The 20,225-nt window shown below is 43.7% G+C and overlaps 1 protein-coding gene across 6 annotated transcripts in view; it reads right to left on the reverse strand.

Annotated features, from left to right (window-relative positions):
* BRME1 (break repair meiotic recombinase recruitment factor 1) overlaps positions 1-20,225 on the reverse strand; it is a 64,917-nt gene that overhangs the window by 4,392 nt on the left and 40,300 nt on the right. For 3 of the 6 annotated variants that reach the window (XM_056570264.1, XM_056570262.1, XM_056570263.1), the window contains exons 5-6: positions 5,166-5,287; positions 4,613-4,684 (exon numbers count right to left, since the gene is read on the reverse strand). In XM_056570264.1, the coding sequence (XP_056426239.1) occupies positions 4,613-4,684; positions 5,166-5,287 (194 nt within the window). Of the gene's footprint in view, positions 1-4,608; positions 4,685-5,165; positions 5,288-20,225 lie in introns of all 6 variants that reach the window. The other 3 variants (XM_056570266.1, XM_056570267.1, XM_056570265.1) reach the window with 3 other exon arrangements.

Consider the following 20,225-nt stretch of genomic DNA (forward strand, 5'->3'; position numbering starts at 1 on the left):
TCCAAAACCCTCTACCTGTCTCAGGACACCGTGTGACACCCAAACAGAAATATAAGGCCAGATGGTCAGAATATGGGACGATCTTCTCATCTTTCTCACCAATCGTCTCTGTAGAACTAACCAGAGCCAAATCTATCCTACTGCTTCTTCCACCACAAAAATAGGTAAACTTTGCCTTCCGACCACCCTGCACACACACATCTGACAACCCGGCCTGTAGAATGATTTGGTTTAAGACCTTGGAGTCTCGGGTTAGAGGTCTATTAGAGGATCTGTCACTAGTTGTTCTGGAGGCATTAAAATCTCCAGCCAAGATGACGGGGACAGACGTGAAGAGATATGGCTTCACTTCATTATAAAGGTTAACCCTTTCAGTCACTGTCTGTGAACCATAGATATTAATAAGTCGGAGCCTTCTACCCCGAATAGTAACTTCTAGCATTAGGCACCTTCCCATCAATACCTCTGTCAGCCTATGTATAGTTACATCATTGGTGGTAAACAGGATAGAGACCCCGGCACTTGGTTCCACAGCCAGTGACCAAAAGGATGGACCAGACCGCCATTCCCGCTCTGCTTCACGTAACAGTCCTTGAGTATTTAAACGTGTCTCCTGTAAGAAGAAGATGTCAGCATCAATAGACTTTAGATGGTCATAAACCACGTGTCTGGTCCTCCTCACTCTGACACTGTTCACATTACTGGAGAACACTTTAAGGGTAAAGTCGGCCATCATAACAAAGGAAAGCAGAAAAAGCAGAGATGTCACCCCCATCATCACAGATCTGAGTCCGAGCCCTCCTGCTGACCACCTGTTTCCATGTCCGATTCGGACAGACGTTTATCCCGTGGGGGTCTCCTTTTTGTGGGGGGGGGATCACCCTCTTGGTCCTCATTAAATTCATCTATCACTCTCTTTAGCTCCCTCTCCATCTCTTCCTCAGCGTCTGACTCTGATAGGACACTGTACCTATTTGTGATGGTCATTACACCTGACCCGGGGTCTACTTTCTTTTTGGAGGGTTTTTGGACAGTGGTCCATCCCTCCTCAGGCTTACGGCTGGTTTTGTCTTTTTTCCGTCTCTTCTGCAGATTTATTGATGCTGGGGCAGAAGAAGACATGGCCACAACCTGCTCAGTGACCTCCCTGTTCCCCTCAGTGGCTCCTGGCTGGGACTGGTCGGGCACTGTGTCACCAATATTGTCACCCATATTGTCACCCCTAGTGTCACCTACAGTGTCACCCATATTGTCACCCCTAGTGTTATGCTGAGGCTCGGGCTGTGTCACTGCTGACCCTGACACCAACGTCTCCTCCTCCAGGTCCTCTGCCCCCTCCAGCAGGTCCTCATCAGGGAAGTCCTTACAGATGTTATGCCAGGCGTCAGGACAGTCCCTGTGGGAGTGACCGGTCTTACCACAGAGGTTGCAGCGGATATTCTTGCAGGTGGCGCTGACATGGCCGATCTCCCCACATAAATTACATTTTACCAGGGTGCACACACTCGCGATATGACCGGTCTTCCCACACTTGAAGCATTTTCTGGGCTGACCTGCATAGAAGCAAACCCCTTTCTCCCGGCCAATGAAGAATGAATTGGGCAGATGTTGGGTAATGTTATTAATCTGCCGTAACTTTACCAGGACCTTCCACCCGCCCGTCCATATGCCGTCCTCATCCCTGGTCTTAGTCAGGTCTGACATTAGGTCACAGTGTCTTTTTAACCATACAACAATATCCTGGGGGGGGACAGACTCGTTCCAGAATATAATGGTGACATTCGCTGTGTCTGGTCTGGAGATGGGGACAAAGCTGAACTTATTCCAGCCATCAGCATCTCTCACCCGGGTGACATGGGCCCAGAAGCGGTCCAGGTCAGACATGAGTTTGAAGCTGACGTCATAGCCCTGCCTGTCAGGAAGGTTTATCACTGCCAGGATGTTAGATGGCAGGAAGCCCATTTGGTGGCACAGAAGTTCACGGACCACAAACCTCCTGTCAGGCAGCTCCTCCTTGGCCCCTCTATGTCTGAACCTGACCACGTTCCTCCTCCTGAAAGCCTGACCCGTATAGTTTACATTGGACATAAATGGTGACCCACGACTCCAGGCATTACCAGAGGAGGCGCCACTACTTCTACCCTCCTGCTGTACTTGGGGGCGCTGTGGTGGCTGCTGACCAGCCGTACTAGGGGGGTCTGACACTTGTGTGACTAAAGGGGGGAAGTGTTGTGCATCAGACTGTACAGCCCCCTCCCCACCATCAACCTCTATACTCTGGGGGTCACAAGCCTCTGAAGGCTGAACTAATGGTGGACCTGACCCCAGAGATGACCCCAGATCCCACACAGACTGTGAAGCGCCCCCCTCTGCAGACACATTATCAGTAATATCACATACATTCATATCATTGCAGTCACTGGCAGAATGATCTTGCACTACAGAGCCCAGCAAGCCCTGCAGAGCCATGTCCTGTGAACTCTCTGCTGCACTGCTGCCTTCAGGTAAGAGTCCACAGTCCTGTTGCTCTCTACTGCCCCCAGGGGCTTGTGGTGACTGCACTACTGTTACAGAGTTACCTTCAGGTATGTGTCCATAGTCCTGCTTCACCGTGCTGACTGCTGGGACTTGTGGTACCTCTGGAGGAGTCTCTGCAGGTCTCTGATGTTGCTGGACACTTTCTCCCGCTTGCCTGTACAAATTTCCTTTCTCAAAAGGGAAGCTGGCTGGTCTGAGGAGTGGTTTTGTACAGGACTGCTGGATGTCCTCTTGTCTTGCACAGGACTGCTGGGTGTCCCCTGGTGAAGCTGAAGACTTGGGTGCAGCAGTAGATGTAGATGACTTTGGCGCTGGTCTTTCCTTATATCCCTCAAATCGCTGCTGGTTTCTGAAGGTCTCAGCGACTGGTCCCATCCGCTCCAATACGTCCTCCATGTCCTGCACAGTGTCAGCGAGCTGCACAGCGAGGGAGCTCAGCTTCTTGTCATGTACAGCCTGGTTATTGGGGTTTGCTGCCTTTAGCTTGTATATAAAGTCTATCTGTTTCTGCAGCTGTAACTTTGTCTTTTTTAAAGTCTCAAGTCTCTTTACCTGGGATCTGCTCGGCCAAACACAGTTCAGGTGCCCGCTGAGTATTGGGGGGCCGCGCTGGTGGGGTACTCACAGGACTCTGCTTCTGAGGGGGCATCTGACTCGGTGCTGTGGTCACTGCTGCAGGGTCACAATCGCCAGACTGGGGACTGGGCCCCTGTTTTTTTCCAGTGACCGCACTTGTGGCCCCCTGAAGCCTTCCTGCTGTACTCCCTCTGGTCTTATCTGGCGTGCTTGTAACTTTTGCGCTGCTCCCGCTCCCGTATCGTGTGCGGTCAGAACGTATCAGGACAGGCTGCTGCAGATTCTCCTGCATGGTCTGCTTCTCCAGGGATGTTCTCCTCTGTCTGACTGCAGGAGGGGTGGATTGCACCTGCAGCCATTACCTTACTTGATGAAGTGTCTTTCTTCACTTCCACAACTTTCTTCTCATCTGTGCTTCTTGCTGCACTGAGACTTCTGACATTCTGGACATTTCCATCTTCCAAATCAACTTTTGGATGTTCATTCAGGGTTTGAGGTGTCTGGGGATTAATTCCCAGAATAGGCCTTGAAGCCTGGGCCTTGCTTGGGGAGCTTCCCCGCCCAGGGTGGCCCCTCCCTGGGCTTTCTCCAGACATCAGGAGAGCTACACAGACACAACCTCTCAGCTAGGAGGCAGTATTATAGTAGTTATATTATTGTATATAGGAGCAGTATTATAGTAGTTATATTCTTGTATATAGGAGCAGTATTATAGTAGTTATATTCTTTTATATAGGAGCAGTATTATAGTAGTTATATTCTTGTATATAGGAGCAGTATTATATTAGTTATATTCTTGTATATAGGAGGCAGTATTATAGTAGTTATATTCTTGTATATAGGAGCAGTATTATAGTAGTTATATTCTTGTATATAGGAGGGAGTATTATAGTAGTTATATTCTTGTATATAGGAGCAGTATTATAGTAGTTATATTCTTGTATATAGGAGCAGTATTATAGTAGTTATATTCTTGTATATGGGAGCAGTATTATAGTAGTTATATTCTTGTATATAGGAGCAGTATTATAGTAGTTATATTCTTATAGGAGGCAGTATTATAGTAGTTATATTCTTGTATATAGGAGCAGTATTATATTAGTTATATTCTTGTATATAGGAGGCAGTATTATAGTAGTTATATTCTTGTATATAGGAGGCAGTATTATAGTAAGTATATTCTTGTATATAGGAGCAGTATTATAGTAGTCATATTCTTGTATATAGGAGGCAGTATTATAGTAGTTATATTCTTGTGTATAGGAGCAGTATTATAGTAAGTATATTCTTGTATATAGGAGCAGTATTATAGTAGTTATATTCTTGTAGATAGGAGGCAGTATTATAGCAGTTCTATTCTAGTAGATAGGGACAGTATTATAGTAATTATTTTCTCATACGTCCAACACGCCGGAACCATTGCTACAGCAATTGTGTTTATATCTATCTATTGTGGCAGGAACAACTCTTGTTATATAAGTACTGTGCACTCACTCACTTGATATTTGACAGCTCCACGATGAGACCTTGTACAGTAGAGGTGGCATCTTCTCTTCTTCTTTGCTGGGGTCTGTAAATAAATAGGACATTATAGTCATAATAATGAATGTACACGTCTCTATTTGGGGGGAATTGCATGCTAGTTTTCTCCAGTGCCGCACACTGTAGAGATAATAAGGGAAGACTTTTTTTGCCGGGTTGTCACACATATATTACTGATTTATCCACTATACACTTCAGGGTCCTGCAGCCAATATATCCACATTTATCATGTTATTGGAATAGACTTTAGCTCTCCCCCCCACCCCCCCTCCCACAGAGGTCACAATAACACAAGAGATAAGAGTCTAAAACCCTGGAGCCTTCACCCATCACCCCAATTGGGAGGGTCTGTCTACACAGACCGGTGTTTCTTAACCAGGGTGTCTCCAGCTGCTGCAAAACTACAACTCCCAGCATGTCCGGACAGCCGTTGGCTGTCCGGGCATGCTGGGAATTGTAGTCTTGCAACAGCTGGAGGCATAAGTTCCTATTTGAATGTTCATACTCACCCCCCGGTATCCCGAGCTGGTGCAGTAATCACTGGTAGACTTGGGGATAATGTGATGACCGCTGATATCTCCTGTCTGTGCCAGGGTGGGGTCAGGTGGTCACTGATGTGGTTCTCCATGGTCTGTAAACATTAATGGAGATCAATGCCCAGTATACATATATATACTGGGAGTACAGCTCTGGAGTATAATTCAAGATATAACTTAGGATCAGTACAGGATAAGTAATGTAATGTATGTACACAGTGACCTCCCCAGCAGAATAGTGAGTACAGCTCTGGAGTATAATACAGGATATAACTCAGGATAAGTACAGGATAAGTACCGTATTTATCGGCGTAGAACACGCACTTTTTAGGCTAAAATTTTTAGCCTAAAGTCTATGTGCGTGTTATACGCCGATACCGCCCCAGGAAAGGCAGGGGGAGAGAGGCCGTCGCTGCCCGCTTCTCTCCCCCTGCCTTCCCTGGGGTCTAGAGCCCTGCTGCCGGCCCTTCTCACCCCCTGGCTATCGGCGCCGCTGCCCGTTCTGTCCCCCTGACTATCGGTACCGGCGCCCCATTCCCGGTGCCGATAGCCAGGGGGAGAGAAGGGGCAGCGGCACCCATTGCCGGCGCCGCTGCCCCGTTGCCTCCCCCCATCCCCGGTGGCATAATTACCTGAGTCGGGTCCGCGCTGCTCCAGGCCTCCGGCGTGCGTCCCCTTCGTCGTTGCTATGCGCTGCACGGCGCGGCGCATGACGTCAGTGAGCCGCGCCGTGCATAGCAACAACGCAGGGGACGCACGCCGGAGGCCTGCAGCAGCGCGGACCCGACTCAGGTAATTATGCCACCGGGGATGGGGGGAGGCAACGGGGCAGCGGCGCCGGCAATGGGTGCCGCTGCCCCTTCTCTCCCCCTGGCTGTCGGCGCCGCTTCTCTCCCCCTGGCTATCGGCGCCGGCAGTGAGGCGCCAGTACCGATAGTCAGGGGGACAGAACGGGCAGCGGCGCCGATAGCCAGGGGGAGAGAAGGGCCGGCAGCAAGGCTCTAGACCCCAGGAAAGGCAGGGGGAGAGAAGCGGTAAGCGACGGCCTCTCTCCCCCTGCCTTTCCTGGGGGTATACACGCGCACACACGCACCCTCATTTTACCATGGATATTTCGGTAAAAAACTTTTTTTACCCAAATATCCTTGGTAAAATGAGGGTGCGTGTTATAGGCCGGTGCGTGGTATACCCCGATAAATACGGTAATGTAATGTATGTACACAGTGACCTCTCCAGCAGAATAGTGAGTACAGCTCTGGAGTATAATATAGGATATAACTCAGGATCAGTACAGGATAAGTAATGTAATGTATATACACAGTGACCCCACCAGCAGAATAGTGAGTACAGCTCTGGAGTATAATACAGGATATAACTCAGGATCAGTACAGGATAAGTAATGTAATGTATGTACACAGTGACCTCACCAGCAGAATAGTGAGTGCAGCTCTGGAGTATAATACACGATATAACTCAGGATCAGTACAGGATAAGTAATGTAATGTATGTACACAGTGACCTCACCAGCAGAATAGTGAGTACAGTTCTGGAGTATAATACAGGATATAACTCAGGATCAGTACAGGATAAGTAATGTAATGTATGTACACAGTGACCTCACCGGCAGAATAGTGAGTACAGCTCTGGAGTATAATACAGGATATAGCTCAGGATCAGTACAGGATAAGTAATGTAATGTATGTACACAGTGATCTCACCAGCAGAATAGTGAGTACAGCTCTGGAGTATAATACAGGATATAACTCAGGATCAGTACAGGATAAGTAATGTAATGTATGTACACAGTGACCTCACCAGCAGAATAGTGAGTACAGCTCTGTAGTATAATATAGGATATAACTCAGGATCAGTACAGGATAAGTAATGTAATGTATGTACACAGTGACCTCACCAGCAGAATAGTGAGTACAGCTCTGGAGTATAATACAGGATGTGATTCAGAATCAGTTTGTCTTATTTATTCTTACAATATTATGATTTGGCTGCTATTACGAAATTAATGTATGAAAAAGTGACAAAATGTGCACTAATTTCAGGAGGGACCTGGACTTGCCATTGTTCAAAGCAGCTATTCCAGGTACCCCCTGCTATTATCTTTAAAGCAAACGCCAAGCATTTGCCATAGTGCGGAGTGTTAACCCGTACAGGACCTAGGGCGTATGGATACGCCTTCTGTATTTGGGTCGTAAGGACCCAGGGCGTACCTGTACGCCCGTGGGAATTTCGGTCCCCGCCGTGCGGGGACCGGACTGGGGTGACTGCTGATATAGATCAGCAGGCACCCCGTGCAAATGCCCAGGGGGGTCATCAGACCCCAACCATGTCAGCGATTGGCGCAAATCGCAAGTGAATTCACACTTGCGATTTGCGTTGATTCTGGGTCATACGGGGCTATGGTGACCCGGAATATAAGGGGGATCGCGGTTGTCTAAGACACCCACGATCCTCCTAGACGCGACCACCAATAGCAGATCGGGGGGGGTTTACTTTCGTTTTCCCCGTTCTGCCCACCCACAATAGGCGGCGCAGAACGGGGAACCGAAGGGGACCGAACGCCGAAGGCTGCGGGACTGGATCGGCTGCGGTGATCGGCGCGGGTGGCGATGTCGTGCGACAGAACAGGACGGCTCCTTGGATCCGACGGAAGCCGGTAAGTTGCCTAGCAACATCTAGAGGGCTACAGTTTGAGACTGTAGCGCTCCAGATGTTGCAAAACTACAACTCCCAGCATGCCCAGACAGCTGCTGGGCATGCTGGGATTTGCAGTTTTGCAACAGCTGGAGGTCTACAGTTTAGAGACCAGTGATCTCTATACTGTAGCACTCTATATCTTGCAAAACTACAACTCCTAGCATGCCCACACAGCAGTTTGCTGTCTGTGCATACTGGGATTTGTAGTTTTGCAACATCTGGAGGTCCACAGTTTGGAGATCACAGTGCAGTGGTCTCTATCTGTAGCCCTCCAGATGTTGCAAAACTGCAAATCCCAACATGCCGAAACAGCTGTCTCGGCATGCTGGGAGTTGTAGTTGCGTACCTCTAGCTGTTGCATAACTAGATCTCCCAGCATGCCCTTCGGCGATCAGTACATGCTGGGAGTTGTAGTTTTGCAACAGCTGGAGGCACACTGGTTGGAAAATACTGAGTTAGGTAACAGAACCTAACTGAAGGTTTTCCAACCAGTGTGCCTCCAGCTGTTGCAAAACTACAACTCCCAGCATGCACGGTCTGTCAGTACATGCTGGGAGTTGTAGTTTTGAAACAGCTGGAGGTTTGCCCCCCCCCCCCATGTGAACGTACAGGTTTACAGTAAGTTTCCTGCTTCAAGTATGAGCTGCAGCAAATTTTCGCCGCAGTGCAAATTTCTAGCGGGAAGCTCACTGTAAACCTGCGCCCGTGTGAATGTACCCTAAAAACACTACACTAACACATAATAAAGGGTAAAACAACATATACACCCCCTTACACTGTCCCCCCAATAAAAATGAAAAACATATTGTACAGCAGTGTTTCCAAAACGGAGCCTCCAGCTGTTGCAAAACAACAACTCCCAGCATTTCCGGACAGCCACTGACTGTCCAGGCATGCTGGGAGTTTAGCAACAGCTGGAGACACCCTGTTTGGGAATCACTGGCGTAGAATACCCCTATGTCCACCCCTATGCAATCCCTAATTTAGTCCTCAAATGCGCATGGCGCTCTCACTTCAGAGCCCTGTCGTATTTCAAGGAAACAGTTTAGGGCCACATATGGGGTATCTCCGTACTCGGGAGAAATTACACTACAAATTTTGGGGGGCTTTTTCTCCATTTACTCCTTATGAAAAGGAAAAGTTGGGGGCTACACCAGCCTGTTAGTGTAAAAAAATAAAAAATGTTACACTAACATGCTGGTGTTGTCCTTTACTTTTTATTTTCACAAGTGTGAAAAGGAAAAAAAGACCCCCAAAATTTGTAACGCAATTTCTCCTGAGTACGGAAATACCCCATATGTGGGCATAAAATGCTCTGTGGGCACACAACAAGGCTCAGGAGTGAGAGCGCACCATGTTCATTTGAATCCTAAATTGGTGATTTGAACAGGGGTGGCTGATTTTACAGCGGTTCTGACAAACGCAAAAAAAAGAAATACACACGTGACCCCATTTTGGAAACTACACCCCTCACGGAAAGTAACAAGGGGTATAGTGAGCCTTAACATCCCACAGGTGTTTGACGAATTTTCATTAAAGTTGGATGGAAAAATGAAAAAATAAAAAAAATTCTGAAAAATGCTGGTGTTACCCAAAATTTTTCATTTTCACAAGAAAAAATAGGATAAAAGCCCCCCAAATTTGTAACCCCATTTCTTCTGAGTAAGAACATACCCCATACGTGGATGTAAAGTGCTATGCTGGCGAACTATAATGCTCAGAAGAGAAGGAGCGCCATTGGGATTTTGAAGATAACATTTGTCCCGAATTGAAGGCTACGTGTGTTTACAAAGCCCCCATAGAGCCAGAACAATGGACCCCATTTTGGAAACTACACCCATCACGTAATGTAATAGGGGGTGCAGTGAGCATTTACGCCCCACAGGTGTCTGACAGATTTTTGGAACAGTGGTCCGTGAAAATGAAAAATGTAATTTTTCATTTGCTCAGCCCACTGTTCCAAAGATCTGTCAAACGCCAGTGGGGTGTAAATACTCACTGCACCCCTTATTAAATTCTGTGAGGGGTGTAGTTTCCAAAATGGGGTCACGTGGGGGGGGGGGTCCACTGTTCTGGCACCACGGTGAGGATTGCTGGCACATGGCTCCCGACTTCTATTCCAACCAAATTCTGTCTTCAAAAGCTTAATGGCGCTCCTCCTCTTCTGAGCATTGTAGTGCACAAGCAGAGCACTTGACGTCCACACTTGGGGTATTTCCATACTCAGAAGAGATGGGGTTACAAATTTTGGGGGGGCATTTTGTCCTATTATCCCTTGTAAAAATTAAAAATTTTGGGGAAAACTAGCATTTTAATGGAAAAAAATAAATAAATCATTTACACATCCAACTTTAACAAAAAGTCGTCAAACACCTGTGGGGTGCTAAGGCTCACTGGACCCCTTGTTACGTGCCTTGAGGGGTGTAGTTTCCAAAATAGTATGCCATGTGTTTTTTTTTTTTGCTGTTCTGGCACCATAGGGGCTTCCTAAATGCGACATGCCCCACAAAAACCATTTCAGAAAAACTCACTCTCCAAAATCCCATTGTCGCTCCTTCCCTTCTGAGCCCTCTACTGCGCCCGCCGAACACTTAAAATAGACATATGAGGTATGTGCTTACTCAAGAGAAATTGGGTTACACATTTTAGGAAGATTTCTCTCCTTTCACCCCTTGTAAAAATTCAAAAACTGGGTCTACAAGAACATGCCAGTGTAAAAAATTAAGATTTAGAATTTTCTTCTTCAATTTGCTGCTATTCCTGTGAAACACCTAAAGGGTTAACAAACCTTTTGAATGTCAGTTTGAATACTTTGAGGGGTGCAGTTTTTATAATGGGGTCATTTGTGGGGTATTTCTAATATGAAGGCCCTTCAAATCCACTTCAAACCTGAATTGGTCCATGAAAAATTTAGATTTTGAAAATTTTGTGAAAAATTGGAAAATTGATGCGGAACTTTGAAGCCCTCTGGTGTCTTCCAAAAGTAAAAACATGTCAATTTTATGATGCAAATATAAAGTAGACATATTGTATATGTGAATCAATATATAATTTATTTGGAATATTCATTTTCCTTATAAGCAGAGAGCTTCAAAGTTTAAAAAAAAAAGCAAAATTTTAAATTTTTTCATCAAATTTTGGAGTTTTTCACCAAGAAACGATGCAAGTATCAACAAAATTTTACCACTAACATAAAGTAGAATATGTCACGAAAAAACAATATCGGAATCAGAATGAAAGGTAAAAGCATCCCAGAGTTATTAATGCTTGAAGTGACAGTGGTCAGATGTTCAAAAAATGGCCGGGTCCTACAGTGAAAATTGGCTGGGTCCTTAACCCCTTAGGGACCAAGGACGTACCGGTACGTCCTTGGTCCTGCTCTCCCGATATAACACGGGGTTACACAGTAACTCCGCGTCATATCACGGCGGGCCCGGCGTCATAGTGAAGCCGGGACCCGCCTCTAATAGCCCTTTAGCCGCTAGCTCAGTCGGGCTGTTCGGGATAGCCGCGGCTAATCGCAGCATCCCGAACAGCTGACAGGACAGCAGGAGGGCCCGTACCTGCCTCCTCGCTGTCCGATCGCCGAATGACTGCTCAGTGCCTGAGATCCAGACATGAGCAGTCATGCAGCAGAATCGTTGATCACTGGTTTCTTATGAGAAACCAGTAATCAATGATGAAGATCAGTGTGTGCAGTGTTATAGGTCCCTATGGGATAACAATGATCAGTATAAGAGATCAGTGTGTGCAGTGTTATAGGTCCCTATGGGATAACAATGATCAGTGTGTGCAGTGTTATAGGTCCCTATGGGACCTATAACACTGCAAAAAAAAAGTGAAAAAAAAAAGTGAATAAAGATCATTTAACTCCTCCCCTATTAAAAGTTTGAATCACCCCCCTTTTCCAATAAAAAAAAAAAACACAGTGTAAATAAAAATAAAAATAAACATATGTGGTATCACCGCGTGCGGAAATGTCCGAATTATAAAAATATATCATTAATTAAACCGCTCGGTCAATGGCGTGCGCGCAAAAAAATTCCAAAGTCCAAAATAGTGCATTTTTGGTCACTTTCTATATCATTTAAAAATGAATAAAAAGTGATCAATAAGTCCTATCAATGCAAAAATGGTACCGTTAAAAACTTCAGATCACGGCGCAAAAAATGAGCCCTCATACCGCCCCATACACGGAAAAATAAAAAAGTTATAGGGGTCAGAAGATGACAATTTTAAACGTATACATTTTCCTGCATGTAGTTATGATTTTTTCCAGAAGTGCGACAATATCCAACCTATATAAGTAGGGGATCATTTTAATCGTATGGACCTACAGAATAAAGATAAGGTGTCATTTTTACCGAAATATGTACTACGTAGAAACGGAAGCCCCCAAAATTACAAAACGGAGTTTTTTTTTCAATTTTGTCGCACAATGATTTTTTTTTCCGTTTCACCGTAGATTTTTGGGCAAAATGACTGACGTCATTACAAAGTAGAATTGGTGGCGCAAAAAATAAGCCATCATATGGATTTTTAGGTGCAAAATTGAAAGAGTTATGATTTTTTAAAGGCAAGGAGCAAATAACGAAAATGCAAAAACGGGAAAACCCCCGGTCGTTAAGGGGTTAAAGGGGTACTCCGATGGAAAACATTTTTTTTTTTTTAAATCAACTGGTACCATAAAGTTAAACAGATTTGTAAATGACTTCTATTAAAAAATCTTTACCCTTCCAGTACTTATTAGCAGCTGTATGCTACAGAGGAAATTCTTTTCTTTTTGAATTTCTTTTTTGTCTTGTCCACAGTGCTCTCTGCTGACACCTGATGCTCGTATCAGGAACTGTCCAGAGCAGGAGAAAATCCCCATTGCAAACACCTATCCTGCTCTGGACAGTTCCTGATACGGGCATCAGGAGAGCACTGTGGACAAGACAAAAAAGAAAATCAAAAAGAAAATAATTACCTCTGTAGCATACAGCTGCTAAAAAGTACTGGAAGGGTAAAGATTTTTTACTAGAAGTAATTTACAAATCTGTTTAACTTTCTGGCACAAGTTCATAAAAAAAAAAAAAAAAAAAAAAAAAAAAAAAAAATGTTTTTCACCAGAGTACCCCTTTAAAGTGCACTTTTGTATACTTACCTTTAGGTTGCCATACTGTCATTGGACAGCAACCAAACTGATAAGCTATTAGTGTGGATGTACTGTGCATTTTAGTGCACATAGTGCGACAAAAAGTAACTACACAGATGTACATATAAGTTCCCCGACCTGTCACAAAACTACAACCGCAATGCAATGGCTGTCAGGGCATGATGGGAACTGTAGTTTTCCTTTAAAGGGGTACTCCACTGGAGAACATTTTTTTAAATCAACTGGTGCCAGAACGTTAAACAGATTTGTAAATTATTTCTATTAAAAAAAAAATCTTAATCCTTCCAGTACTTATCAGCTGCTGTTATGATCCACAGGAAGTTCTTTTCTTTTTGAATTTCCTTTCTGTCTTACCACAGTCCTCTCTGCTGACACCTCTGTCCATGTCAGGAACTGTCCAGAGCAGGAGCAAATCCCTATAGAAAACCTATCGTTCTCTGGACAGTTCCTGAAATGGACAGAGGTGTCAGCAAAAAGGAAATTCAAAAAGAAAAGAACTTCCTGTGGATCATAACAGCACCTGATAAGTACTGGAAGGATTAAGATTTCTTAATAGAAGTCATTTACAAATCTGTTTAACTTTCTGGCACCAGTTGATTAAAAAAAAAAATAATAATAATAATAATAAAGTTTTCCAGTGGAGTACCCCTTTAAGATGCTATCTATGCTAAGCCATAGGGGACATTTATAATACATACAGGAGGGATTTTTCATTGGATGTACATTGGTTTTGTTGTGTATTTTTGGTGCATAGTTTGGCGCAATTCAGTGGTTGCACTTTTTCATTGTGCCTTTTGGTGTCGACGTTTTCTAAAACGCATTTTGTGCAATGATCATAAAATTTATCATTGGCGCAAATCAGTACATATAGGCGCAAATCTGCACCTTTATTGTGCTGGCTTTAAAAAAAAAGTGCTTCAGACAACATTTCTGCACGACACTTAAAGCATTTAGTTCAGCGTTTTTCAAACAGGGTGCCTCCAGCTGTTGCAAAACTACAACTCCCAGCATGCCCGGACAGCCGAAGGCTGTCCGGGCATGCTGGGAGTTGTAGTTTTGCAACAGCTGGAGGGACCCTGGTTGGGAAACATGGAACTAGTGATGCAGAAAGTGACAGCTCCTCTATACTGAAGGCCGGAGGGAGATGATCTTCACCAGTCCAGAGATAAATCCTCAGGGAATCAGTTTAATTGCCTCAATAAGGCCCCGTTCACACTACAGGTATCATCCTGCTTTTTTACTGCCGTTATTTTACAATAACGGATGGGAAAAAAAAACAAAAAACGGATGCAATAACTGGTAATAACTGATGATAACTGATGACATCATCCATTATTTTTAATGAGTTTTTCCTTAAAAAAAAAACGGATGTTTTTGCTCCATTATCATCCGTTATTACCAGTTAGTTACATCCGTTTTTTGTTTTTTTTTATCAGGTTTTTAAAGGGGTACTCTGGTGGAATACGGTACTTATTTTTTTTTTTTTTTTTTATCAACTGGTGCCAGAAAGTTAAACAGATATGTAAATGACTTCTATTAAAAAATCTTAATCCTTCCAGTACTTCTTAGCTGCTGAATACTACATAGGAAATTATTTTCTTTTTGGAACACAGCGCTCTCTGCTGACATCACGAGCACAGTGCTCTCTGCTGACATCTCTGTCCATTTTAGGAACTGTCCAGAGCAACATATATGTTTGTTATGGGGATTTTCTCCTACTCTGGACAATTCTTAAAATGGACAGAGATGTCAGCAGAGAGCACTGTGTTCATGATGTCAGCAGAGAGATCTGTGTTCCATAAAGAAAAGATTTTCCTCTGTAGTATTCAGCAGCTAATAAGTACTGGACGGATTAAGATTTTTTAATAGAAGTCATTTGCAAATCTGTGTAACTTTCTGGCACCAGTTGATAAAAAAAAAAATAAAAAAAAGAGTTTTCCACCGGAGTACCCCTTTAAACCGTTTTCTTTGTAAAGCTGCACTGAGCATGCTCAGTACAAAAAAAAACGATGTTCAAAAAAAAAAAAAAATCCGTTATTGTCAGGTTTTTAACATTCTGTTCCCATAGACTTCAATGTTAAAGGGGTATTCCAGGCAAAACCTTTTTTTTATATATCATGTGGCTCCGGAAAGTTAAACAGATTTGTAAATTACTTCTATTAAAAAATCTTAATCCTTCCAATAGTTATTAGCTTCTGAAGTTGAGTTGTTGTTTTCTGTCTAACTGCTCAATGATGAGGTCACGTCCCGGGAGCTGTGTAGTTCCTATGGGGAAATTTTCCCATCATTCACAGGGACGTGACATCATCATAGAGCAGTTAGACAGAAAACTTCAGAAGCTAATAACTATTGGAAGGATTAAGATTTTTTAATAGAAGTAATTTACAAATCTGTTTAACTTTCCGGAGCCAGTTGATATATATATATATATATATATATATAAAAGTTTTTGCCTGGAATACCCTTTTAAATTTTAACGTCCGGTTTTTCACCATTTTTTCTTTTTTAGCCGGACCAAAAATTAGTGCACGCGCCGTCTTTTGTGCCGGCAAAAATAACTGACATTAGTAAAAACGGACACATACCTGATGCAAAAGGATGGTCAAAAAATCCCATTGACATGAATGGGATTTTGTGACGGTCGTTTTCAGGACTTTTTGCCGGGAGTAATAACAGAGGTTTTTTTACAGGATGATACCTGTAGTGTGAAAGGGGCCTAAGAGAAACAAAATACTGTATATACTCGAGTATAAGCCGACCCGAATATAAGCCAAGGCCCCTAATTTCACCCCAAAAACCCAGGAAAAGTTATTGACTCGACTATAAGCCTAGGGTGGGAAATACATCATCCCCCCATGTCATCATCCAGACCCCCGTCATCACCCCCCCCCTTCATCATCACCGCCTGTCAATCCCTTCATCAGTGGTCTTCAACCTGCGGACCTCCCGATGTTGCAAAACTACAACTCCCAGCATGCCCGGACTGTCCATTTTCACCGGGGGGAGGGGGGGCCTCTTCCCCGCTCCGGGTCCGGCCCCGGACTAGTAACGTTGCCTTGACGATGCACAGGGACGCTCATTTGTGTCCCTGTGCGTCGTCGTCAAGGCAACGTCACTAGTCCAGGGCCGGCGCGGAGAAGAGGGCCCCCCGGGTGAAAATGGACAGCCCGCAACGACTAACCCTCCCCACCGGACGGTCCCTGCAGCATAGATGGCCCGGACCAGCTCACCCTTCCTTCCCACTGAGGGGAGGTGAGTAGAAAACTAAAGGGGGTGTCTGGATGATGACGAAGGCCGCAGTGATCTTCAACCTGCGGACCTCCAGAGGTTTCAAAACTACAACTCCCAGCATGCCCGGACAGCCGTTGGCTGTCCGGGCATGCTGGGAGTTGTAGTTTTGCAACATCTGGAGGTCCGCAGGTTGAAGACCACTGAGAAGGGATTGACAGGCGGAGAGTTCACTCGAGTAAAAGCCGAGGGGGGCGTTTTCAGCACGAAAAATCGTGCTGAAAAACTCGGCTTATACTCGAGTATATACGGTAATCTCGCAGATAATAATTATCTTGCAGATAATAATAATACCTGATTGAGATAAAGGAAATCATGTTATACAAAGAGATAACCAAGGCTGCAGAGGTCTCTTCATAGTAGAATCTGAAGAAACACAAATATACACATTTATTTATCATTTTTTACTTGTTGTTAGTTTCCTTTCACCCGTTTTATTTTTTTATTTTTTTTTTTACTTTGGTTTTTATGGACGTGCGCCAAATTTATCATTTGGAACATGTTCTTTATTAACTTTGGCGCATACCATATTCTTGCTTTGGTAGGTGTGCTTTCCATGTCAGAATATTGTAGGAGGTGATGTGTATCAAAAATAGGCAAATTAGCAGCAAAACTGAGACCTGTGAATCTCATAAAGGAAACAGATTTCTGACTATAGCCAAAGACAATTATCTGTCCCAAATGGTGCAGGGCCCGACCAGAGGGGGCGCCCTACTAGACTTAAAGGGGTTCTCCGGTGAAAACCTTTTTTCTTTTAAATCAACTGGTGGCAGAAAGTTAAACATATTTGTAAATTACTTCTATTAAAAAATCTTAATCCTTCCTGTACTTATTAGCTGCTGAATACTACAGAGGAAATTCTTTTCTTTTTGGAATGCTCTCTGATGACATCACGAGCACAGTTCTCTCTGCTGACGTTATAATAATAATAAAAACACTTTATTTATTGTTGTCCTTAGTGGGATTTGAACCCAAGTCCCCAGCACTGCAAGGCAGCAGTGCTAATCACTGAGCCACCGTGCTGCCCTTAGCATACATCTGCTATGCATGGTTGCTAAAATGGACAGAGATGTCAGCAGAGAGCACTGTGCTCGTGATGTCATCAGTGTTCCAAAAAGAAAGGAATTTCCTCTGTAGCATTCAGCAGCTAATAAGTACTGGAAGGATTAAGATTTTTTTAATAGAAGTAATTTACAAATATGTTTAACTTTCTGCCACCAGTTGATTTAAAAGTAAAAAGTTTTTCACCGGAGTACCCCTTTAATATTAACCAACAGACCTGACAGAGTAACTAATGTACAAGTAGAAGGACACCTAGGAAATAGTGATCATAATATAATACATTATAACTTGGTTCTTCAATAAGGGAATCTCTCGAGAAGCCACAAAAACAATGAAATGGAAGGCAAAGCTTGATCAACTCAGAGAAGCCCTTAACAATATAAAATGGGATAATGTCCTCAAAAACAAGAATACGGAGACTAAATGAGAGACTTTTAAAAATATATTCTTAAGGACTCAGGGTTTTTCCGTTTTTGCACATGAATTTTTTTCCTCCTTACCTTTAAAAAATCATAACTCTTTTCAATTTTGCACCTAAAAATCCATATTATGGCTTATTTTTTGCGCCACCAATTCTACTTTGTAATGACGTCAGTCATTTTACCCAAAAATCTATGACAAACTGAAAAAAAAAATCAATGTGCGACAAAATTGAAGAAAAAAACATTTTGTAATTTTGGGGGCTTCCGTTTCTACGCAGTACATTATTCGGTAAAAATGACACATTCTCTTTATTCTGTAGGTCCATACGGTTAAAATGATCCCCTACTTATATAGGTTTGATTTTGTCGCACTTCTGGAAAAAATCATAACTACATGCAGGAAAATGTATACGTTTAAAATTGTCATCTTCTGACCCCTATAACTTTATTTTTCTATGTATGGGGCGGTATGAGGGCTCATTGTTTGCACCGTGATCTGAAGTTTTTTGCGGTACCATTTTTGTATTGATCGGACTTTTTGATCACTTTTTATTCATTTTTTCATATGTCCAAAAAATACGCTATTTTGGACTTTGGAATTTTGTTGCGCGTACGCCATTGACCGTACGGTTTAATTAATGATATATTTTTATAATTCGGACATTTCCACACGCGGTGATACCACATATGTTTTATTCAAACTTTTATTAGGGAAGAGGTTAAATGATCTTTATTCACTTTTTTTTTTGCAGTGTTATAGCTCCCATATGGGGCTATAACACTGCACACATTGATCTTTTACATTGATCAACGGTTTCTCATAGGAAACCATTGATCAATGATTCTGCCGCTTGACTTCTCATGCCTGGATCTCAGGCACTGAGCAGTCATTCGGCGATTGGAAACCAGGAAGCAGGTAAGGGACCCTCCTCGTGTCCTACAGCTGTTCGGGACGCCGCAATTTCACCGTGGTGGTCCCGAACAGCCCCCTGAGCTAACTGCCATTAGTTTCAGGGGTGTGGAAATTTAAAAAAAAACTACTTGTCCAAGGGACTAAAGCGGAACACAATCTACTTGTCCCTCAAGAAAATCTACTTGTCCTGGTAGATAAAATAATTTCAACCAAAATAGTCTGATCCCCCCCCCCCCCCCCCCACTAGACCACCAGGGATGGATATAAGATCCTTTAGACACTGATGACAGTGATGATCTAATGGTTTAATAGACGATCGCAGCATGCCGGGCTATTAGCGGCGGGAGAGCTGTAGCTCCTCTTACGCCCGAGGGAAGCCCAGAAAAGTCTAGATGTAACTTTTTGATCGCCTTATAAAAAATTTCTCATATGAAGTGACCAAAAATGAGCAATTCTGGACTATTATTTACACCGTTCACCGTACGGTTTAATTATCATATTTTAATAGTCTGGACATTTCCACATGTAGCGATACCACTTATGTTTATTTTTGTACATTATTTTTAATTAAAGAAAATTGGAAACTTTTATTAGGAAAGGGGCTTATTATGCTTCTCCAGTTTATATGGTGCATTTTGTGTCAGAAAATGCTGGAAATTGCATTTAGTTACTAGATAACTACAACTCCCAGCATGCCCTGATACAGCCTATGGTTGTGTGGGTGTTGCAGCATGTTGCACTGTATAGTAGGACAGTTCAGGTTATTGTGTAACATGCTGGGAGTTGTAGTTTTGGTTTGTGTCAGCTGCAGAGCCATAGTCTGTGTCAAGGAATACTGGGAATTACAGTTAGTAACTACAACACCCAGCATGCCCTGATACAGCCTATGGCTCTGCAGCTGACCCGAACCAAAACTACAACTCCCAGCATGTTACACTTTATAGTTCTACAGTTTAGGTTATGGAGCAACATGCTGGGAGTTGTAGTTTTGGTTCGGGCATGTTTGCGAGCATCCGTGGGGCTCTTGGTCGTCGGGTGAGTATGAAGGGGGCGGGATTCTGGGGGTGCAATTCAGTGTGGGTGCCACTAAAAATAAATAAAATTAGATGGCACAACTGCCCTAATGCCCGACGTGACAGTCCGCTCCTATACAAAACATTCATGCATACACATCATACATGCACCAACCACTGCCCCCATATACATACACACACACACACACACACCCCCGCCACTGCCCCCCCCACATCATACATTACATACACACATACACTCACACCATACATATACACCTGCCGCTGCCCACCCCACATCATACATCACATACATACACATCACACATAGACATCATACACACATACGCTCACACCATACATATCCACCAGTGTTTCCCAACCAGGGTGCCTCCAGTTGTTGCAAAAGCTGGAGGCACCCTGGTTGGGAAACACTGATATACACCATACATATGCACACATCAT

Source organism: Hyla sarda, chromosome 4 (assembly GCF_029499605.1).
Source record: "Hyla sarda isolate aHylSar1 chromosome 4, aHylSar1.hap1, whole genome shotgun sequence".
NCBI classification, from domain to species: domain Eukaryota; kingdom Metazoa; phylum Chordata; class Amphibia; order Anura; family Hylidae; genus Hyla; species Hyla sarda.